General features: G+C 42.5%; 1 protein-coding gene across 9 annotated transcripts in view; it reads right to left on the bottom strand.

Annotated features, from left to right (window-relative positions):
- UNC79 (unc-79 subunit of NALCN channel complex) overlaps positions 1-24075 on the bottom strand; it is a 161997-nt gene that overhangs the window by 99000 nt on the left and 38922 nt on the right. For 8 of the 9 annotated variants that reach the window (XM_073349519.2, XM_073349521.2, XM_073349522.2 and 5 more), the window contains 11 exons: positions 23690-23861; positions 17721-17951; positions 16072-16262; positions 14960-15083; positions 11306-11446; positions 10919-10948; positions 7469-7690; positions 4587-4814; positions 3593-3734; positions 3085-3167; positions 2846-2994 (listed from right to left, as the gene is read on the bottom strand). In XM_073349519.2, coding sequence (XP_073205620.1) covers positions 2846-2994; positions 3085-3167; positions 3593-3734; positions 4587-4814; positions 7469-7690; positions 10919-10948; positions 11306-11446; positions 14960-15083; positions 16072-16262; positions 17721-17951; positions 23690-23861 — 1713 coding nt within the window. The remainder of the gene's footprint in view (positions 1-2845; positions 2995-3084; positions 3168-3592; positions 3735-4586; positions 4815-7468; positions 7691-10918; positions 10949-11305; positions 11447-14959; positions 15084-16071; positions 16263-17720; positions 17952-23689; positions 23862-24075) is intronic. The other variant, XM_073349520.2, reaches the window with a different exon arrangement.

The raw sequence follows: 24075 nt of genomic DNA, 5'->3' as shown, positions 1-24075 counted from the left end.
AAAGCAAATCTGATCACAGAATCTGTCTTTTACTTCACAGAACATCCTTCATATTAAATGTCAACATTATGTTGCTGGGGGGAATTTGCTTAATAAGAAAAGGGGTAACATTTGTGAGTTACACCCAGCACCCATGTTAACAATTCAATGTTGCTGTATGTGGAAGTCCCATATTCCCCTGCATCTATATTCATTTGAATTAATTTTTTGGGGGGAGGTTCTAGCAGTTTTTTGGAAATTGTCTATGATAGACATTCACCAGCATAACGGAGACAGAAATGTATTACTCCACATGAGAAACATACATCTGGCTCGTAAAACAAGCAGTGTGTGCAACACAGGAACTGCTATGCCTGATCAGATCAAAGGTCGATCTCATTTGGTGTCCTCTCTCCAACAGTGATGCTTTGGCACCTGCTTACAGTTGGTTACTCCCCTTTGGTTTTACCCTCGCCAAATGACATATTTCTCAGCTAATATTAAGAGGTAGCAGGGAATTTTCGAACCATTTTTTTTTATAGAAAACGTTGTTCCTGCAAAATCTAAGTGGTCTTCGGTAAAACTTTAATTTTACCAAAATGTTTTTGATTTTTTTTATTGGGAAAATCTAAATGAAATATTTCATTTCTGACGGGGTGTTCCTGAATCAAAAAACTTTTCAGTTTTTTTTAACTGAATTAAACATTTTGTTACGGGTCAGTTCAACATTAATCTGCGTCCACCCGGGCAGCTGCAGTGCCTCATGGAAGCTGTAGTTCAGATGCTTCATGCCCTCTTTCTCCCCCTGTGGGCTTGGCTCCCCAGCCAGACTCTATCTCCCATGGTGCACCTCATTCTCCCCTCCAGATGCTCCCTTTGTGGCGCATTACAGGGAATACCGTCTGTGACAGGAGCCTGGTCCATAGAAGAGAATGGGGAGGAGGGATGTACCCAAATTACAACCCCTTTGAGGCACTGCAGCAACTCAGGCAGACATAGTTCCCTGTCAAACTGAACCAAAACATTTCAACATTTAATTCCAGTAAAAAAATTTAATATTTCAATTTTTCATCCAGATTTGGAACTGACAAACATAAGAACAGCCATACTGGGTCAGATCAATGGTCCATGTAACCCAGTAGCTGATCTGCAGTCAGTGGCCAATGCCAGATGCTTCAGAGGGAATGAACAGAACAGGGCAATTAGCAAGTGATCCATCCCCTGTCATCTTGTCCCAGCTTCTGGCAGTCAGAGGTTTAGGGACACCTAGAGCATGGGGTTCATCCCTGACCATCCTGGCTAACAGGCATTGATGGACCTAGCCTCCATGAACTTATCTAGGTTTTTTTTTTTTAAAACCCAGTTATACTTTTGGCCTTCACAACATTCCCTGGCAACAAGTTCCACAGGTTAACTGTGCATAGTGTAAAGAAATACTTCTGTATCTAAGTTTTAAACCTGATGCCTATTAATTTAATTGGGTGATCCCTGGTTCCTGTGTTATGTGTAGGGGTAAATAATACTTCCGTATTCACTTTCTCCACACCATTTATGATTTTATAGACCTCTAGCATATCTCACCTTAGTCATCTATTTTTCTAAGATGAATAGTCCTAGTCTTTTTAATCTCTCCTAATATGGAAGCCGTTCCATACCCTTAATAATTTTTGTTGCCCTTCTCTGTTCCTTTTCCATTTCTAATATATATCTTTTTTTGAGATGGGCTGACCAGAATTGCATGCAGTATTCAAGGACTGGGTGTACCATGGATTTATAGAGTGACATCATATTTTCTGTCTTATTATCAATCCCTTTCTTGATGGTTCCTAACATTCTGTTAGCTTTATTGACTGCAACTGCACATTGAGCAGATGTTTCCAGAGAACTATCCATGATGACTCCAAGATCTCTTTCTTGAGTGGTTACAGCTAAATTAGACTACATCGCTTTGTATGTACAGACAGAAACAAAATGTCAAATACCAGAATTTCCTGATTTTCTACCGGCTCTAGCTAATGTCTAATATAAACACTGCCATATGCACTCTTGAGAACAGAGATATTGTGCAACCCTTCTTATTATTATCATTATTTATACTGCACCACAAGTGCACGTAGTGCCTTACAGACAAATAAATAATCCAAGAAAGCTCTGAAGATTTAACAATTTAAGATGAATCCTGCAAGTCCTTACTCACACAAGTTGTCCCACCAAAGCTGATTGAATTGCTTACGCTAGTAAGGTGTTTACATGATTGGGCCCCAGAGCAATAAGACTTGACATAAGGAGAGACAATAATGGACAAAAGGGAAGGGAGGAAAGAAAGGAATGAGATCTACACAATGTCAGTTTCTTAGTAAATGAGATGACAAGTTCGTTGTTCACATGGCCAAACTCCTTGAAAATAAACTACAGCAAGTGTTTCAGCCCACAGCACTCAAAACAGAACTTATGATTTAAAAATAAAATTCACATGCTGTACATAATTCTGATCTGCTTTTCCTTGAACTGTTTTTTTATTATCCACAAATCAGTTTCATGGACAATATATGACCATTCCTGGAACCAAATTTGCACTGCAATCAGGGAGGCACAGTGGTCTAGCAAATGGAGCACTGGACTGGGAGTTAGGATACATGGGTTCTGTGTGACCTTAGAGAAGTCACTTCACTTTTCTGTGCCTCTGTTTCTCTTCTCACCCTTTGACTATCTTGTCTATTTAAACTGTAAGATCTTTGAAGTAGCAACTGCTTCTCACTGTGTGTTTGTACAATGCCTAGCAAAATGGACCTCTGATTCTGGTTGGAATTAAGAAGCATTAACTGTAATATAAATTAAAATGACAATTCCTGGGTTAAAAGCATACCTTGCAATCAGCATGTGATCTTGAATGTAAGCTAAGAATTGTGGATGGTCCTTTCTTGAAATGTACAAACATTCCCCATGAAGACAGAGAATCTTCAAACAGTTCAGCATGTTAAAAAGAATGTCTGGCTCTTCAAATCTGGCCATTTCCTGTGCAAGCAATTCATGTAATTAATACTACTCTCAAAGCAGGGATGTCATTAAATCAAATATATAAATTTAAAAAGTAATCAGCTGTACCTGCAATATAGTGTATATGAGCTTCAACGTAACCGGAAGTTGCTGGTAACAGAATTTTCTTTCAGTGTCATTTTTTATTGATGCTAAAATCAAGTTACATTAGAGTCATTAATCATCTCTTTTGCTGGTTGGGAATGAAACTAGAAAATAAACCAAGGGAAGGTGAGATTGCTGCAAAGGGCAAATGCATCCCAGCTGTATCTCTACTGCAGTCAGTAGAATTATATCAGGAATTAATTTGACCCATAAAATTTTTCTGTGTGATCAAAGGAATGGGTTTTTTAATGATTTTTTTCTTGGTCCAACAATTTTGCTATATAAGTGTATAAATGGAATGCAACTTTCCCATAGAATGAACAAATTTTAAAAGTATTAAATGCATGAAAAACTATCAATTTCGTGCTGTTGAACTTGCAAGGCTACTTCAAATATTTGTATCTTTTTTTTAAGAAATAAAGCCAAACCAATGCTTCATTTAACACCTAGTTCAAATGTCCTCCTAACTTACTAGCATTTTCTGTTGTCTCTGTATGATTTCCTGGGTTTTCTCCATGTTTTGTTGCAGATTTATTTTCCTCTTCCCCTTCAGTTCCTATAATAAACTCGGGTCTAGTATACAGAAGACTATCCTCCAGGTTGTCTGTGGGCTCCTATAAGGACACAATAATGATTATACCTAGCTCTTATTTAGTACTTCTCATCAGTAGACCTCAAAGCAGTTTACAAAGAAGGTCAGTATCATCGTCCTCATTTTACAGATGGGGAAACTGAAGAATTCAATTCATTTCTTGATGTACAGACTTCCATACACAAGGCCAAAACCTGATCTTTAAGTTAAATCCTGCATGCATAAACAGGGCCCAAACTGAGCATGAATGGACTGTACATTCGAGTGTGGTACTGTCAGCAGTCTCAAATCTAGCCATTCAAGTAACTCTCATAAAAAGTAACAAAGGATCGTTAATGATCACAAGTGGCCAGGAACTTTGGTTAAGATGTTCAAAAGGGACTAGTGATGTGGGGTGCCCAACCTGAACCAGCTTCGAGGGACCTGACTTTCTAAAGATCAGGCCCCTTTAAGGGACCTCAAATCAGACACTTGAAAACTGAATCACCTAAAATCACTAGTCACTTGAAAATCTTGGCCCTTGGTTTTAACTAGTTATATAAACAACTTTGAAGACGAAAAGCACTAAGCAGCATCCTTTTTATCTGAAAGACATCACCTCCAACAACAGAGCCCTGCCAGCACTGGTTCAATGCTGATATAGAAAGAAGAGTGCCAACTATTGTATCAATATCATTGCTACCGAGTGCGCCTTGAAGATTTCCCATACAAGCTTATGAGATCTGAGAAGTCAATGGGAATTTTGCTCTGGAATTCCTCTATGTATAAGATCAGTGCAGTTCATTTCCTTATGACAGGCTAATTAAAACAGGAGTTTGGGAGAACTCTCATAATTTGTCATTTAATTACATAAGCTATTTGTTTCACTACTTACCACCAGTCTGATTTCTTCTTTTGGAGCTAGTCGTTCCAGCAGCTCACAAGCCAGCTGGTAACAGAGAATGCTAGACTGGCACAGGTTACATTCTACTACTTTTTCGTCCTTCTGACAGGTGTGAGAGCCACCCCAAGGGGCCTGAAATACATTGTTTATGATGGAAATTATGTCCTTCGAGAGACTGTTCTCTAAACCCAGGGTGATGCCATCATCTTGGAGTTCCATCTGAAAGTCAGTGACAGAACGGTAAGAAATTAACTATTTGATTAATGATCAGTGCTCTTCCTATTCTGCTTATTCTCACATTACTGCCAGTATTAAATTAACAAGACAGAGTATGACATGTAGTGTGGCTCACAGTTTCAAAAGCAGCCACTGATTTTGGGTGCCCAACTATAGACACCTAGGGTGGGATTTTCATAGCCACATAGGAGATTTGCATGTCCGATTCCCATTAACTTTAATAGGAGATTGGTATCTAAATCACTTAGACCACTTTGTAAAACTCAGCCCTAGCGCCATCCTTGGGTCCAGCAGAGATGTGTTTAGTGCAGGACTTGAGGGGAGAGACAAAGATGGCTTTACACTAACTTTGTGCTTTCCCCTGATCCCTGACTCTGTGGGTTCCAATTCAGCTCTCAGCACAAGTCAGACCAACCACCTGGGCTCCTTTCATTTATCCCAGTTGGTAACAGTCCCAAGGGGCCATTACACCAGCTGAGGATCGTCAGAGCACAGCAGCGCTCTGGCCACATCCTCTTTCCTTCCTACACTCTTGCCATGCCCCTAAATCAGTGACTGTGACAGCAGGTTGTGTAGAGCTACCTATGACAACTCTATGCCACCCTGGGACTCCTCCAACCAGGAGCATCCTAATTTGTCCACTCAAGGGAACTTTATGTCCTCTCTGAATCACTAGAGTAGCACAAAGGGACTTCAGCAGAGGCTGGGATCTGAAATCTGAGCCTGATTTTTAGAGCTGCTAATCACCTACAAATCAGCTGTTGGTGGAGGGGGAGGGGACCAAAAATGGAGGCACTGCAAATCAAAGGCCATTTCTGAATATTAGGACCTATATCAAGAGAGCATTATACTGGGATATGCCATTTGAAGTGAGCTGTAGCTCATGAAAGCTTATGCTCAGATAAATTTGTTAGTCTCTAACTTGCCACAAGTACTCCTTTTCTTCATCCTGATTAAGTAGCTGTTCTGAAACTGAAAGGAAGCAATTTAAAAAAAAGTTGGGAAAGACTTAAATGAAATAAAACACTACATGAAATAAAAAAGACAAGAATGAGAAAGACATTGACTGCACTTCATCTTTACGGCTGCTCCTAATCTTATTTGGTAAATTCTATATTAAAAGGTCAGAGCTCAGAATGTCACACCAATTTAACACTTGGTTAAGTGCCACTGAATCCCTTAACATTGGATGAAGGCATCCCCATTAAGGAGGTGTCTTCACTAGGAAAAGAGATGCATTTCTAACCAACATGAGGTAAAACCCTAGCTGAACACAAGGCAGTTGGTTAGCAGTGAGGCTCCCCCAGTCTTTAACTCGACTTGCTAACTCACGTGAAAACCACAGACTGCCTTCACTAGGATTCTACCTCATGTTAGATAACTCAAGTTAAACACACACCTTTTTCCTAGGCTATGTCTACGCTAGCACTTTTGTCAGTATAACTGACGTTGCTCAGGGATATGAAAAATCACCCCGAGTTACACAGACAGAAGCACCAGTGTGTATAGTGCTATGTTAACAGGAGACACTCTCCTGCTGACTTAGCCACCGCTGCTCGTTAGGGGTGGTTTAATTATGTCAATGGGCGAGATCTCTCCTGCTGGCATAGAGCAGCTGCATTGGTAGACATGGCCCTAGTGAAGATAGACCTTAGGGGTTCTTAACAGATAAGTTTGCAATTAGTGCAGCACTTAAAAGAAATTCGCTAAACTAGTGCAAATCCATGTGCACACACTTATTTTAATTGAAAAGTGGTTTATTTTGGTTTTGTTTATTTCTGTTCTTAAGGACTTGTCTACCTACAGAAGTGTCTACACTTAAAAGCACTGTCGATGTCCTGCTATAGCACTTCAGTGTAGACACTCACTACAGCAATGGGATGGGTTCTCCTGTTGCTATAGTCAATCCTACTCCCCAAGAGGCAGAAGCTAGGTCAAAGGAAGATTTCTACATCAGTCTAGCGCTGTCTATGCTGGGGGTTAGGTCAACATAACTACGTCACTCAGGGATGTGTTTTTTTCACACCCCTGTGCGACTTAGCTGGGTCAACCTAACTTTTTAGCGTAGACCTGGCCTTAAATCAGTTTATAAAGTGACTTAGTTAAACCAATACAAACCTCTATGTGAACATGTTTATTCTGGTTTAAGTGTGGCTTATTTTGATTCAGCCTAATCAATTCAACAACTTGTCCACAAGGAGTTTCCATCAATTTAACTAAAGTGATTTAAAATTATAATCTTAAATTAAACCTGTGCAACTTTCTTGTACAGACAAGTGCTGACACTGACTTAAAGTAAACTAAAATAAGTCTGGTTTAAACCAAAACAAGTGTCCACAGTGCCTTTTGTACCAGTTTAACCAAATTAGTTTAAAATCACACTTGCAGTTAAATCTATGAAACTCTGCATGTTGACAGCTGTAAATTGATTTCTACAAAGTCCCAATAAAGTGACCAGTCTGATTACACTGTTTAGATCCACATATTTTTCATGTCTTTTGACTTTTGTGTTCATCTAAACATGGGAATAGTTAATTTCCTTTCAGGTCACTCAGAAAAAACATAGGTGGGTTTCAAGTATTGAGAACTGTATTTTTGCATCAGTTTAACAATCGAAATTCTTTATCTGCTGGCACCTGCTTCAGGATGAGATCAAACATCAGTATGAAGCAGTTCAGATTCATTTCATCTTCATCACAGTCAAAGTCGATAGTCCTCCCTCCAGGGTGTCCAAAGTTCTTGAAAGGGCTACGGAAAGGACTGAGCATGGGGCTGCGAAATGGGCTCTGGAAAGGACTTGGGAAAGGACTCAGCATATTGTGCTGAACCCTGCGCCCAGGATCAGAGACAACACTCACCTGAAGAAACAAAAAGTGGATACACGCAAGTCAACTTTAAACACTTGGGCATTGGCTAGTATGATACTAAAGGAAAGGAGGGAAAGTGGTTTACTGTTCCCTGTTAGGGCTGTTTCTTGTACATTTTCAACTGGTTCTTAATGCCACTAAACGTTAAAATATATTATAAATTCAATGGGCCAAATTCTGCACTGATGTACATGTTGGTGTACGCAAGACAGTTGAGGTCAAATTAATGCTTGGTGTAATTCTGCTGATCTCAGTAAAGTTACATCAGAGGTGAATTTGGCCTCCTAGTGTAAACTGGCCAGAAAATGACTACAGAAGATAAAGGAGACAAGTTCCTTTTGCTTATCATAGAATGTCAGATCAGTGTAATCTAACCCCACAAATGCTCTGAATGCAGGGTAGTGGCTGATGAAAAAAAAGAGGGTATATTAAGAAAATAGTTTTCAGAGTAGCAGCCATGTTAGTCTGTATCCGCAAAAAGAACAGGAGTATTGGGGCACCTTAGAGGAACAAATTTATTAGAGCATAAGCTATCTGTGTGTGTGTATATATAATATATATATATATATTATATATATATATATATATACACACACACACACAAGTTGGAAGTTACCATACAAACTGTGAGAGGCTAATTAGTTAAGATGAGCTATTATCAACAGAAAAAAAAAACTTTTGTAGTGATAATCAGGATGGCCCATTTAGACAGTTGACAAGAAGGTGTGAGGATACTTAACTTAAGGAAATAGATTCAATATGTGTGATGACCCAGCCACTCCCAGTCTCTATTCAAACCCAAGTTAATGGTATCTAGTTTACATATTAATTCAAGCTCAGCAGTTTCTCTTTGGAGTCTGTTTTTGAAGCTTTTCTGTTGCAAAATTGCCACCTTTAAATCTTTTACTGAGTGGCCACAGAGGTTGATGAGTTCTCCTACCAGTTTCTGCATGTTATGATTCCTGGTGTCAGATTTGTGTCCATTCACAACAAGTAGGAGAACACTTCAAGTGAGCTGTAGCTCACGAAAGCTTATGCTCTAATAAATTGGTTAGTCTCTAAGGTGCCACAAGTACTCCTTTTCTTTTTACTTCAACCTCTGTGGCCACTGAGTAAAAGATTTAAGGGTGGCAATTTTGCAACAGAAAAGCTTCAAAAACAGACTCCAAGGAGAAACTGCTGAGCTTGAATCAATATGCAAACTAGATACCATTAACTTGGGTTTGAATAGAGACTGGGAGTGGCTGGGACATCACACATATTGAATCTATTTCCTTAAGTTAAGTATCCTCACACCTTCTTGTCGTCAACCGTCTAAATGGGCCATCTTGATTATCACTATAAAAGTTGTTTTTTTCTGCTGATAATAGCTCATCTTAACTAATTAGCTTCTCACAGTTTGTATGGTAACTTCCAACTTATCTGTATGTATATGTATATTACTCTATGTTCCATTCTATGCATCCGATGAAGTGAGCTGTAGCTCACGAAAGCTTATGCTCTAATAAATTTGTTAGTCTCTAAAGTGCCACAGGTACTCCTGTTCTTTTTTTTAAGAAAATAGTGTCAACTAAGGTGATGCCTAGATGTGTCACATAGCTGAAAAGCAACTAGCAAGAGAATATAAAATAAAGCAACATAGATACAGAAAATTTACATCCACACCATGATAGGCACCCCACATCACTCCCAGTAACACACACAAACTCCCATAGTGGTGCAAGGAAGTACACTGTCAGACCACACATTTGTCTACTTTTAGGCCAACTATTGTCTGAAATACAGTATAGTCAACCTATGTGTTTCTTCTGTACGGTGTTCTATAGTGGTCCTGGACTGGCTGTGTTATCCTCTATGAGTTTGCTGTCTGCAATGCCAATGCTACAACAGATGAGGATCCCTCTACAACCCAGGGATTCTTCAGTTGCCCATTTGCGGCAGCTTTTAGCCCCTTTGCACCATTAGTGGAGCTGAGGATCTGACCTTCTGAGTTTAAGCTACCTGACTGTCACATGAGCTGTGTGTGGTGTCATTTAGCAGTATTTCTGTTTGCCTCTGAGTCAGACTCCTAGCATAATAATAACATTGTTCTCTCCTGAATATTCACTATGCCTGTGGGCACCAACCTATCTTCTTTTGCTCCACAGAATCCAAAATTTGGAATTTTAAAGCCTGAACACATTTTAACAAGTGGCTTTAGTTTACATCCATTTTTGCACCTCTACTGCAGAATTTGGCCCAATATAGGTGTGCTAAAACATGAAAGAAACATTCCACACCTCACCTGCAGTGCCAGCAAACAAATATTCACTGCTTTCATAAACATTGCATGCCAAGTAACTGCAGAATCTTCCGTTGTTTTTCTGTAACTCAACTAAAAGTAACTAAATGCAGCAAAAATGTAAAGATTGGAAGTGATGTTAAAATATGAAAATCAGAGGATAAACTCTACAGTTCTGAGTCACAAGGAGCAGAATTCATAAGGCTGATGAAAGCAAAAGGACATGCTTCCACTGATCGTTATTTATGACACATGCTTGTGTTTCTGTTACACAAGAAACAGTACAGTGTTTTAGAAATGAAGTACTAACAGATTTTCAGAATTTATGCACAGGTTTCAGTAAATATGTTTGCTTTATTTTTCATATTTTCTCTGTTTAAGACTAGTGAATTAATTTTGGAAGCCAGAGTCAGATAGAGGAATCCATTGCAAATGGAGGCGCTGTTAGAGAAGCATTCAGTCAAATGTCTGATCTATTGCTGCTGGTCGCATGAGTTAAATATTGGCCAGTTTGGGTTTGTGCTGCTGCGAACTGGTTCATTTGATTTGTACAGCAGACAGCCTAGAGATTCAGAGTCTACGTTGTCTGCTGACATATTACCAGCAGATAACACTTTAAGGACTAGAGGAGAGAAATTGAGACAGGATTGGATTTAATTTAACTGCAATGACTGAATATGCATCTGCCACCAAAAAGGCCCCCTCAAAAAGCCTCTAAGCAGGTTTGCCTATTGGACAAAGTGTTAGCTCTTAGCAATAAGTCAAAGGAAGCTGCTTCTCTCTTCTTCCATCAGAGGTAAATATTGGAGAGTGTAGAGGCAGGTTAGGTGAAATACAAGGAAAAATGGAGGGACAAGGAAACGAATTCTGCTCTGTCACCACCACCAATAAGTGCCTAGGCCCTACTAAACACGTGCGACATGAATATGAAAGCTCACCCTAGATGACGAGATGTCCATTAAAAATTGCTGGTTGATAGTAGTGGACAGAAGATACAGAAAATGAAAATTGTTGGAAAAGTTAACACAAAATAAATACTAGTGCTTAGCTATTATATAGATGCCATACACCAAGTGAAACAGTTCATTCAGAAAGAGATTTCACAATTACACTCTACCGAATTATTAATTTATAAATTAAAACTGATCAAATGGGAGGCTGGCATTAACTTAAGCTGTGTTGATTTTTATCACTCTCCAAATCTGTACTTTGTTTCCTATCAAGTGCTAGAGTAATAGGCAGCAAGTTTTTAAATCTTCATATGCAAATTAAAAGGGAAACTGTTTTAAGGAGAAAAAGAAAAAAAACAAGACGAAAGATAATACCCTTCGAGTGCCAAGATTCCCTGCCAGTTCACTGACTCTTGATTTTCTTTGATTTGCTAACTCTTTGACAGAATTAACTCCATCGGAAAACATACTGATCAGTAGCTGAAGAGGAACCACAATGTCTAACTCAGATAACACCTAAAGAAAGATAAAAATAAAAAAGCATGAGTTTTCAGCTCGGACCAAAAATACTAACTACCTTTATAAATACTTTAACCGTGCCCCTACTTCAACAAGGTCCATAAAAATGTGTCCAATCAAACTACTCACGTGATTGAAGTGAAAGTCAAATGGGACTATTTGTGCTTAAAGTTAGGCACGTGCTTAAAGTCAGGCACATGCCTAAGTACCTGGCTGAATCAGAGCCAAGCAGACCTGTCTGAGTACTACAAAGAGCTCTTTCCAATATGCTTGCAACTGAAACCTGACAACTCTCTTTGCTGATATTTAAGGCCCCATTTACTCACAAACATTCTGATGTGAGGTGTTTTCACAAGATGTTTTCGTGAAGCAAAAATGACACAACTACTAGCATGAATAATTATTCTCTAGGTGTATCCACTAGTACTATTTATTATTTGTATTGTAGTAGTCCCCCAAGGCTCCAATCAGCATAATTCCTGTGGCCATTCTGAAAAGCTCTTTTCATTATTCCTCAGTAGATTCATCAAACAATTTCAAATATTGGTGAACAGACCGGGGCCTCTTCCAGTTCTCAAGGGACCCATCACATGCAGCAAATCACCAAGAGGGAATTCTCACAGTGACCCCTTCATGAACAAACCAAAGACAAAACTGTGCTCGCTTAAACTAGTCATCGAACAGCTGTTAATAAGCAAATCTGCAAAAGTCACAATCTGTTGGTGGAAAATTTGCCAACAGAAAAAACTATTACAGCCATCAACTAAATTGTTCTCTGCAAATAGGTCACCTAGCATTGACTGCAAGTAACTCTCATCAGTGCAGGAGCAATAACAATGGACATAAGTGTTATTCACAAAAGGTCAACTATTGTAAAATGCACATGGCCTTAAAGGGAGCTGCACTCTGCAGGATGAATCTCTGAGGGACAATCGTCCAAGTAGCTGCTTAGTACGGAGGGGAAGCACATATGCTTGGGTATATCCCGATGTGTCGAAAGAATAGTAAATATGGCAGGCGACCAGCTTGGCTTAACAGTGAAATCCTAGCGGATCTTAAACATAAAAAAGAAGCTTACAAGAAGTGGAAGGTTGGACATATGACCAGGGAAGAGTATAAAAATATTACTCAGGCATGTAGGAATGAAATCAGGAGGGCCAAATCGCACCTGGAGCTGCAGCTAGCGAGAGATGTTAAGAGTAACAAGAAGAGTTTCTTCAGGTATGTTGGCAACAAGAAGAAAGCCAAGGAAATTGTGGGCCCCTTACTGAATGAAGGAGGCAACCTAGTGACAGAGGATGTGGAAAAAGCTAATGTACTCAATGCTTTTTTTGCCCTTGTCTTCACTAACAAGGTCAGCTCCCAGACTGCTGCGCTGGGCATCACAACATGGGGAATAGACGGCCAGCCCTCTGTGGAGAAAGAGGTGGTTAGGGACTATTTAGAAAAGCTGGACGTGCACAAGTCCATGGGGCCAGACGAGTTGCATCCGAGAGTGCTAAAGGAATTGGCGGCTGTGATTGCAGAACCATTGGCCATTATCTTTGAAAACTCGTGGCGAACCGGGGAAGTCCCGGATGACTGGAAAAAGGCTAGTGTAGTGCCAATCTTTAAAAAAGGGAAGAAGGAGGATCCTGGGAACTACAGGCCAGTCAGCCTCACCTCAGCCCCTGGAAAAATCATGGAGCAGGTCCTCAAAGAATCAATCCTGAAGCACTTACATGAGAGGAAAGTGATCAGGAACAGTCAGCATGGATTCACCAAGGGAAGGTCATGCCTGATGAATCTAATCGCCTTCTATGATGTTCTGTGGATGAAGGGAAAGCAGTGGATGTATTGTTTCTTGACTTTAGCAAAGCTTTTGACACAGTCTCCCACAGTATTCTTGTCAGCAAGTTAAAGAAGTATGGGCTGGATGAATGCACTATAAGGTGGGTAGAAAGTTGGCTAGATTGTCGGGCTCAATGGGTAGTGATCAATGGCTCCATGTCTAGTTGGCAGCCGGTGTCAAGTGGAGTGCCCCAGTGGTCGGTCCTGGGGCCGGTTTTGTTCAATATCTTCATAAATGATCTGGAGGATGGTGTGGATTGCACTCTCAGCAAATTTGCGGATGATACTAAACTGGGAGGAGTGGTAGATACGCTGCAGGGCAGGGATAGGATACAGAGGGACCTAGACAAATTGGAGGATTGGGCCAAAAGAAATCTGATGAGGTTCAATAAGGATAAGTGCAGGGTCCTGCACTTAGGACGGAAGAACCCAATGCACAGCTACAGACTAGGGACCGAATGGCTAGGCAGCAGTTCTGCGGAAAAGGACCTAGGGGTGACAGTGGACGAGACGCAGGATATGAGTCAGCAGTGTGCCCTTGTTGCCAAGAAGGCCAATGGCATTTTGGGATGTATAAGTAGGGGCATAGCGAGCAGATCGAGGGATGTGATCGTCCCCCTCTATTCGACATTGGTGAGGCCTCATCTGGAGTACTGTGTCCAGTTTTGGGCCCCACACTACAACAAGGATGGGGATAAATTGGAGAGAGTCCAGCGAAGGGCAACAAAAATGATTAGGGGTCTGGAACACATGACTTATGAGGAGAGGCTGAGGGAACTGGGATTGTTTAGCCTGCAGAAGAGAAGAATGAGGGGGGATTTGATAGCTGCTTTCAACTACCTGAGAGGTAGTTCCAGAGAGGATGGTTCTAGACTATTCTCGGTGGTGGAAGAGGACAGGACAAGGAGTAATGGTCTCAAGTTGCAGTGGGGAGGTTTAGGTTGGATATTAGGAAAAACTTTTTCACGAGGAGGGTGGTGAAACACTGGAATGCGTTACCTAGGGAGGTGGTAGAATCTCCTTCCTTAGAAGTTTTTAAGGTCAGGCTTGACAAAGCCCTGGCTGGGATGATTTAATTGGGGATTGGTCCTGCTTTTGAGCAGGGGGTTGGACTAGATGACCTCCTGAGGTCCCTTCCAACCCTGATATTCTATGATTCTTCACTCCAGCCGGCCAGGTTTATGGGTTGGTACACAGGAGCAGTGGAGTCAAGGCAACAAGTGGTTTTGATAGACTCCAAAGGGAATCCAATCTGGCTCTTCACAAAAAAGGACCCTTAAAAATTGCTTAAGTGTTCCTGAAGTCATTCGGCAGTCTACGAAGCAAATTAGGTGCAGACCCTAGAGTACAGCTGGGGAAGAGGCAGAGGTGCTGGGCCTACCCTCAAGACACAACCTACAGCCAAAGGAAAAACGGGCTTCTAGCCTTCCACCAAAAGCTGAGACCTATCACCTGAGATGGGAGAGTGACATCTAGCCTCCCTTGTAGGCAGTGAGCTACCTATCTGCTTGCACTGGGGGTAAGCGAAGAAGAAAAAGACTTCCTGACCCTTAAAAAAGGTTTGATTCAGAGATGTGTGAAAGTTCAAGATAGCTCTTTTATGTCTGAACCATTTCACCCATTTCTAATTACAACCCCAGTAAGCTGCTTCAGCATGACCTATCCATAATAGTCACTTACATGCAGCCAGAGCAAAGCTTGCTCCTGCACAGAGGAAGGATAGCCCGTGAATCGACAACTAATGAAGCCAAACATCTCCTCCATGGAAAAAGGGAGTGGGCAAAGCTCAATATCAAACATTTTGCTGCAAAGAAGAAGAACAAAGATATATGATCATTGGTTTGCTGTTATGTGCAGTACATAGACTGTACATGGACAATTAATAGAATACCAATCACAACTAAATAATACGAACACCTCAGTAGCGTATCACTTGCATGCTCATTTTGCATCACACAAGGAGTATGTCACCTGCAATTGTCATTCTGACTCCTGGGAGTTATTCCTGAGTTTGGTGGGTCTGTCATACATCATAACAATTCAAATTAAATTTCAAAGAGTGTTCAGTTAGGTGATGCAGATGGATTGGAGAGATTAGTGAACAGAAATATTTTCATCTGTTAGTGATGACTTTCTCTATCTCCAACACATAGAAATAGTTCTCTCCTTACCTTTCCCCCACCAAAATGCATTTCATACTGGAGACAGGCCTCAGCCACTAAGGATCGACTGTAAGTTTAAGAGGCACTGTGTAGCTGCACTGTCTCAGAATGCATGAAACAGGGCACTGGGTCTCTGAGAGCACACACCCTGGCTTCTCCTTTACTCCAGAGGGGAAGTAATTTGCTCGACCAGTAGCAGACTACTCCACTTCTGTGCTAGCTCAGCTGTGCTGGGTAGCACAAGCCAGGGCTCTGCCCATTCCCCACCCCTGCATACCCACTCCAGACCCACCTGTAAGGGAGAAGTAGCACTTCCCTGGAGGCTGCTCTCTCTACTGTGCCAGAACCAACTGGACGTGTTGTCCGCTCAGGGCAAAGGTCAATCTAGCCCTACTTTTGGATCATGATACAGATCCAATGATACTGTGGAACTTTGGATCAAATGTTCCAGTTAAGGTCCAACTTTAATTTATTAATGACTCAGCTGCATCTAGTCACTGTCTCTTCTATTGCATATAAGCAAAGCAGTTCTAAAAGCCATTTTTATTCAACGTCACCAATTTCTTGTGCTAAAACCCTTGTTAATTAATATACTCACCACTGTTACAGCTCAAGTACCTGTTTACCTACCTTAGTACTTCCCTGAACTCTTTCAGTTGATTATCAGGCACTTCTGTTCTAATGGCTTCCAGCCATTCTGGCATAATACATTCCCACACAGGCTGGTTTATTACATTGTATGGAATCAGGCAGAGGATGCGATTCAGACCTTCCTTTAATTGTGTCACAGTGCTACAGGATTTGTCCCAGTATCCACCAACCTGAGGGCATTTCCAGGAATAGTGTTTATTAGCTATTATAATTCTTGCATTTGTTATTTGTGTAGCATCATATATTTGCATGGCACCTTACAGACATTAAATCATGATGATTGATCAATAGTAAAGTTCTGTGGATATTTCAGATTCAGCCATGGGAACTGCTTTTTTTTTTTTTCCCATATGATCCAGGGGAAACTGAAGTGCAGCTGAAGATTTAAATGCAGTTCTCCCTGTCTGGCCCAATGACTACTTAAGTATTTATCCACAGTACAGAAAGACTTTGTAGTCCAGTGATTAGGGTAGCAAGCTGGAAGGCAGAAGACACCAGGTCCAGTCCACTTTCATTATTTATCCAAACATCAAAAGGAGAGAGTGAGGGAGCCCCACACCAGAATATCCCATAGCTCAGTTGATAGAGCCTTCTTCTGGGTGGTGGGAGACCCCACTTCAAATCCCTTCTCCCCCACTGGCAGAGATGGGGAATTGAACTTGGGTCTCCCACATCACAAGTGAGTGCACTAACCACTGGGCTAAAAGTTACAGGGCGGGTAGTGGTACCACCAACAATAATGGTATAGGTGCCTAATTTCAGGAGTGCTCACAGCTGAGAATTGCCAGCAGAGATAGGTGCCTATTTCTGGCAGTAGGATAGGGCTTATCACACGCCTGTCTTGTTGGCACCTCCCACTGGCTAGCTGGCTTCCTGCCTAGCATGCTGGGGGCTTTTGTTTTATTTAATTCTAAGGTGCCTGCCTCTGCACATTCATTGTATAGGAGTTTAGGTGCCTAACTCAGGCATTGTGTATCACAGTGATTTTCTAGGTGCTTAAAAGTTAGGCATTCTGACACTCAACATAACCACGCCTAACTTCTTTTCTGAATCCAGCTCTCCGGAGATAAGGAAGAGGCCCAGGGAAAGGCAGCAAGGTGCAGGAGGGAACCACACCTTGACTGGCGTTTAGAGGTCCCTGAGCTGGAACCTGCAGTAGAGGGTGGGCTCAGTTTCCCCATTAGCTACTGAGGGAGTGGCACCTGGGGCAGTGAATGGGAGGACTGCCTAAAATTGCTGGTGAGCAGGGACTTTGGTACACAACCCCGGAAGGGAGGAACGTTGAATGACCTGGCTGGAGCGCCATCATGAAGAGACAGCAGCAGCTTCTGGAGTGAGAGAAGGGTTGCAGACCAAGAGCAAGAGACAGAGATGGAATGCAATCACAAGAAGGGCCCTTGGCTATGTTAAGCTAATCCCCAGATGGCCAGGAGGAGGCACCATCCTGCAGTGAGTAGAGCACCCTGTCTCAGAGAGTTAGGTGCCTAACTACCCTTATGGGTCTGGGCCTGTATGCCTTGATCTGAGGGCAGAATTTGTTCCTTAAAGTTTCTGAATATACCACAGTAAGACTTCAAGCATTATGGCTTTCATAGAATCTTTGGACAAAATACAGAAAATGTTCTTACCCTGGCAAACTCCATTGGCTTAGGAAGTAGGCACATAACCATGACATCAAATCGAACGTCACAAACGGTCTTCAGCCACTTGGTGACAAACTGAGGTTTGAGTTTTTCCACCAGGCTACCAACTTCATCATCCATCATATAAGCTGTGGAATGAAACCACTGGAAGACCATACTAACCAGGCGAGCTAAGCTCTCTGTGGGAGTATTCTCACTGGGAGTACAAAGGCTCACCTGGAAGACAGCAAAAACAAACCTAATTTTCCATTTATCCCAAGATACTGTGGTAACTGCTGGTGGGGAGGGGACGGTACCATTTTCTATAAGTTTCTTCATCTTCTCTGAGATTCCACTCTGCATCTTGATAATGGGGTAATGGAACTACTTGCTTCTCAGTATTTGTACGACTGCAGCTCAGATGTGTATTAACTGAAAAGCATTATCATCTGACAGTCTCTTTGAAATGAATTGCTGATCTCTGTCCAGTTCCTAATGGAAAAGTGTTCACTTGATGCTAACTGGCACCATTGCTGTCAGTCTCTGCAGAGGCCTAGGTTTGCATAGGCGTTCAGTAAAATCATTGATTTTTCACTCTACCATCAAGAGATGTTCCCTCAAGGTCAGGGATGAGGCACATTGACAGAACAGAGCAGGGAAGTTTGTACTGCTGTTGCCTATATGCTACACCTCCTGTGAATATAAAGCGGCCTTCAGCTTTCAGAGAAAACTGTTTTAACCACCATAGATGGACACAACTCGATACAAAACAAGATTGGAATCTCTGCCCCAAAGTGCTTACACTCGAAGTTTAGACAAGGAGATATTAGGAGGGTGAAGACAGTAAGGTCACATCATCATTTGAGTCAGTAGTTCAAACACCTTCAGAGTTAGGGGGCCTAACTCTCAGACCTGCCAACATTTGTAAACAGAAAGCCGAAGGGTCTCATTTACATATATTTGCATAAATGTCTCTGCCCTCCTACACCATACCTTAATACCACACCCCAGGGCCCCAGCTCCCCCTCCCCTTTCCTCAGCCTTCTGGAAGAGGCCTTGTAAATGGGTGCTGGCCCTTTAAGGCCCGAGGAGGTAGTCACCCCATTCCATGTGTCCTGGGAAGCAAATGAAGCAGTTACTGGGGGAGAAGAAGATGGTCCCAGGGAGTAGTTAGTGTTGGAGACAGAAATAGTACAAGACCATCCCAGACCAGTGCTCCTTTTAAGGGCCTGAGACTAGGAGCCTTGTAGAATGGCTGGGGCAAGACTCCTTGTAGCCCCAGCCAGCACAGAAGGGGGCAAGACTCCTTGTAGCCCCAGCCAGCACAGAAGGGTTTGGGGTTCTTAGACCCACATGGGGGAGGCCCAGAGTGTAATTAGTTGACTGAGAGGCTCCAAGCCCAGTCGAAGGGACAGGCTGATGCCACACAGCTGCTGAGGGGGAAGAGCTCAACTGGGACACAGCTCAAGAAAGGAAGGCAGTGAGATCCCTGAACCAGAGGAGAGAGTTTACAGGCCAGGGAAGCCAGGACTGGCAACACAGTCCCAAAGAGGACTGTGCCACCCTAAACCTGAGGGGTGAGCAGAAAGGGGTCATTTAGGGATCTGGATGCTACTTAATAAGTTAAACTCCAGAAGAGGGGGAATATGGTTTCAAAGACCTTGTTGTGACTGGATTATTCTGGGAACTCAGTGGGAAACTGAGGCAGGGTACCTGCAGGGCCACCCAGATCATGTGGAGGTGCCCTGGGACAGCACCTGTCTATAGGCCTCAGTAGGTGGCCCTCCTCTCCTGCTGTCCCCAATCTCTAGTCTTTGGGGGGCTGCCAAGGGCAATCACTACATCCCCGCAATTCAGAGAGAGAGAGAGAGAGAGCGCACCCCAGGATCAATCATCGGGCTGGGAGATACTCTTTCTACCCTCACCCAGCAGGTCCCAGCCCTGCTTAAACTCTGGGCCCTGCCAGTTCCCACCCTGCAGGCTTGGGGCATATCTATTTCTTGGGCAGGGCTTCCCTACCTACCCTAGGGAGACACCTCTCACCATCAAACCCCTTTGGAGCTACTCCCAGACCAGCAGGACTCAGCTTGTGAGCACGGCAAGGCGGGTGAAGGACTCTGTGCCATCCCTGCCCTCCCCTCTGATCCCCATGTGCTCTCTCTGGATTGGCTGGTGAACAGTGACCCCCCTTGATGGCCCCCTGAAGACTAGAGATTGGAAAGGGCAGCTGGGCACCCTTTGAAGCCAGGAGGAGAGGGCAGCCCATCAGGGCCCCTCCCAGAAGACTCTGACGTAAGAGGGGAAGCTGGTACCCAGGGTTTGATATTAGGGACAGAGGGTCAGAGACATGGTGGGGATCAGGTGGGGGAATCACAGGGAGGTCAGTGGTACATGGTGGATTAGGGGTAAATGGGGAGGATGAAGGCAGCAGAGGAATATGGGGATGCTGGGAAGTGGTTAAAAATACTTGGGGGATAGGACGTATAGGGAGCTGCAGAGCTGGTAGGGGGAAGCTGCATCCCAGCATGCTCAGAGATCAAAGGCCTGGGGGGTTCACCATAGCTCAGCCCTTTTGTTTACCCTGCTGGGAGGCCAGGGGCAACCTCTGCCTGCTACACAGGCTGATGGAATGAGCTGTCCATTTAGCCTATGCAGCAGCTCTGGGTTCTCCTTCCCCAAGAGGTGGGTAAATGGGAAAGGACAGCCAATCAGAAGGGATTTCCTGGTACCTAGGAGTTTTCTTGTAGCTGAGTCTAAAAACCCAGAGAGTTAGTAGAAGTGGATTCTCCTTTCACACCCATTTTACAAGCAATGTATTCATTTGATTCAATGAAGTTACTCCTGTTTTTCACCAGAGTCAGTGGAAGATGAATCAGGCCCCACAGGGATTTTTAAATTTCTTTTGTTCTATATAAAGCATATATTTCAATACTGTAGTTTATCAATGCCCTTGAAGAACTGGACTCAGTGGTACAGAGGGTGGACGCATGGTGGCCCAAGTCTTGAATGGGGACTAGACATAACAGGGCTGCATGAAAAAAAGGCACAGAGGCAGGTGTGGCATGAGGAAAGAGGGTACTCAGACACACGGCTGGGACTAAAGGCGACAAAAGCAGAGCGTCCTTAGGCAACTTCTTACAGCCACATACAACAGGGCTGAGTGGAACCACCAACACACCACCTTAGTTCTCTCCTCCAGAAGGAACTCTGAGGCAAGAAGATTTACTCCACACTCTACAAATAGTTTGCAGATAAAATAGGTTAAACTACTGGTTAAAATGCCTAGAGCAGAAGTTCTCAAACTATGGACCACAGACAGCAGGCTGGTTACATGGTGCTGTTGCCTCATCCTTATTTCCACATTAAAAGACACTTAAATCACATTAAATATTTGCTTAATGTTACTTTTCCATACGGGCAATTGCTGTGGTTGTCACAGTGATGTTATGCAGTCCAAATGGGAAGGGAGAAGGCCTACATGATTGCAAACAAGAAGGGAGTTGTCCACAACATAATTTCTGTTTTAAGATATGGTTCTGGCTATGGAAAATTTTGATCGCTCCTCACGGAACAAGGAAAGAGCTTTTGGCTAAGTGTGTACTGGTGGTATAGGCCCAGATGGTAGAGATGTATGAAACTGAGGGTATGTCTACATTGCAACTGGTAGCATGTTTCCCAGCGTGGGTAGACCCACGGCTACTTGGCTATTTTTAGTGCACTAGCTGAAGCAGAGCTAGCATATGTCCATCTACCCACATGGGAAGCATACTCCCAGCTGCTGTGCAGACATACCCTAAGTGGTTACAGCAGCTAATACAAACCTTTCCATCAGCTTTAGTCAATGTGGATTTGTACCTCCCGAGTTTCATTCTGAATTGCAGGTTTTAATCAAACCAAAATTCAGAGTGAAACTCCATCAAAATCTGTTTCACCTTGTCATAAATATAAAGGGAAGGGTAAACCCCTTTGAAATCCCTCCTGGCCAGGGGAAAGCTCCTCTCACCTGTAAAGGGTTAAGAAGCTAAAGGTAACCTCGCTGGCACCTGACCAAAATGACCAATGAGGAGACAAGATACTTTCAAAAGCTGGGAGGAGGGAGAGAAACAAAGGGTCTGTGTCTGTCTGTATGCTGCTCTTGCCAGGGACAGAATGGGAATGGAGTCTTAGAACTTTTAGTAAGTAATCTAGCTAGGTATGTGTTAGATTATGATTTCTTTAAATGGCTGAGAAAAGAATTGTGCTGAATAGAATAACTATTTCTGTCTGTGTATCTTTTTTGTAACTTAAGGTTTTGCCTAGAGGGGTTCTCTATGTTTTTGAATCTAATTACCCTGTAAGATATCTACCATCCTGATTTTACAGGGGGGATTCTTTATTTCTATTTACTTCTATTTTTTATTAAAAGTCTTCTTGTAAAAAACTGAATGCTTTTTCATTGTTCTCAGATCCAAGGGTTTGGGTCTGTAGTCACCTAGGCAAATTGGTGAGGCTTTTTACCAAACCTTGTCCAGGAAGTGGGGTGCAGGGTTTTGGGAAGTATTTTGGGGGGAAAGACGCGTCCAAACAGCTCTTCCCCAGTAACCAGTATTAGTTTGATGGTGGTAGCGGCCAGTCCAAGGACAACGGGAGGGAATATTTTGTACCTTGGGGAAGTTTTGACCTAAGCTGGTAAAGATAAGCTTAGGAGGTTTTTTCATGCAGGTCCCCACATCTGTACCCTAGAGTTCAGAGTGGGGGAGGAACCTTGACACACCTGGTTTCAGACTTAAAAAAAAAAAATCTTTAAAGCACAAATGCCCCATTACTTTGATCCAGATACACTAGGCTTTGGGGAGTTCATCAGCACAGATTCAAGCAAACAGTGCATGAACCTTCGCAAACCTTGAATTAACATGGGCTGAATTTCAAATTTGTAATAAACAAAACTCTCTAGTGGATGAGTTTAATATGGACTGCGAGGGTGTGTTGCAAACATTCACAGAGTCTTATTTGGCAGAAGCAGGGCGGAGGCTGGAAAGCATCTTTTCAAGACTGAAATAGATTTAAAAGTGAGTGGGGATGGTGAAGAAGAAAGACAATTAATTTGGGAAATGTGTAGTGGCAAGACATCAAGCAATGGAGAAGTAATGAAAAACAAATTAAAATTAAATGGTATCTAAAATGATATGTATCTTGTGCTTCCGCACTCTGGTGTACGCAGAAGTGCTCCTGTTACGTTTGTCACTAAAACTACAACTGAATTTCTGGAAACTAAACTTAAGGAAAAACCTTCTTACACAGGGAGAAGAGAATGTGAACAGTGCTGGGAGTACTTCAATAATAACTTCTGTGTCTGAAACAGAAGAAAGGGGCAGACTGTTGAAAGCAGAAAGAGTGAAAACAGATTTCTTCTAGCAAGACAAACTCCTCTTGTTATCCAGTTATGCAAATCATGAGAAAAGAACTAACGAGCCTAAAGTATTTGCTTATTATAAAGATAACAAATCTGTGGTGCGGCATCCTTCGTAATGAAAGGAGCAATAATACCATAGTAACAAATTCACTGTCTGGGATGTGTCAGCAGAAACACAGAAGTTCTTGAAGACAGTGGAAAGCACCAAAGACTGAACTCTTATAAACTAGTTATGCACATTAGAAAAAAAATAATGAATACCTTTGCCTTTACCTAGAAATAGTGTAAAACATATCCTTGTAGAACAGTTACAAAGATACGGTATGTAACATCATACAGAGGTGCACTTGTAATCCAATGATTACAGCAAGTAACTCAGTCAGGGAATCTGGATTCTCCTCCCAGCTCTGCTATGTGACCTTAGAGCTTGTCTGTATTATAAAAATGGCACCAATTTAACTAGATCAATCCTTTCCTGTTAAATGACTGAATTAAGCTAAATGAATTTAAGAGTGAGGTCAATGATAGGACAGATGACCCTACACGAAAGAGGGGAGAGGGAGAAACAGCAAGCAACTCTTACCAAGAACCAGATTCCAAACTGGCTCAGGATGCGCTGGTCATGCTTGTCATCATCTTTGTTATCAAATTCAGTGTTGTCCAAGGAATGATGGGAAGAGGAGAGGCCCATCTGCCTCCTGCGGTTGAGTTCATACTCTCTCTGCTCAGCATGGAACTCTGCTTCTTTCAGCAAGCTGCAAAACAAGGGGAATGTGGCCCGTACTTCAGCCTTCCTACACTGGAAGAAGGTAGCTGGTCAGTGACTATTACAAGTTAAAGCACTAGATTTCATTCATCTCCCTGTGCACAGTGTCCTTGAAGGGTAAAAAATATAATGAAATAAGATAAAGTTCCAGCTTTCAAGGCCAAATTTTGCCACTCAAACACATGTGTACAAGTCCCTTGGCT

Source organism: Lepidochelys kempii, chromosome 6, assembly GCF_965140285.1.
Source record: "Lepidochelys kempii isolate rLepKem1 chromosome 6, rLepKem1.hap1, whole genome shotgun sequence".
NCBI classification, from domain to species: domain Eukaryota; kingdom Metazoa; phylum Chordata; order Testudines; family Cheloniidae; genus Lepidochelys; species Lepidochelys kempii.
The sequence above is the reverse complement of the archived record's forward strand: the minus strand, read 5'-3'. Positions and strand labels throughout refer to the sequence as shown.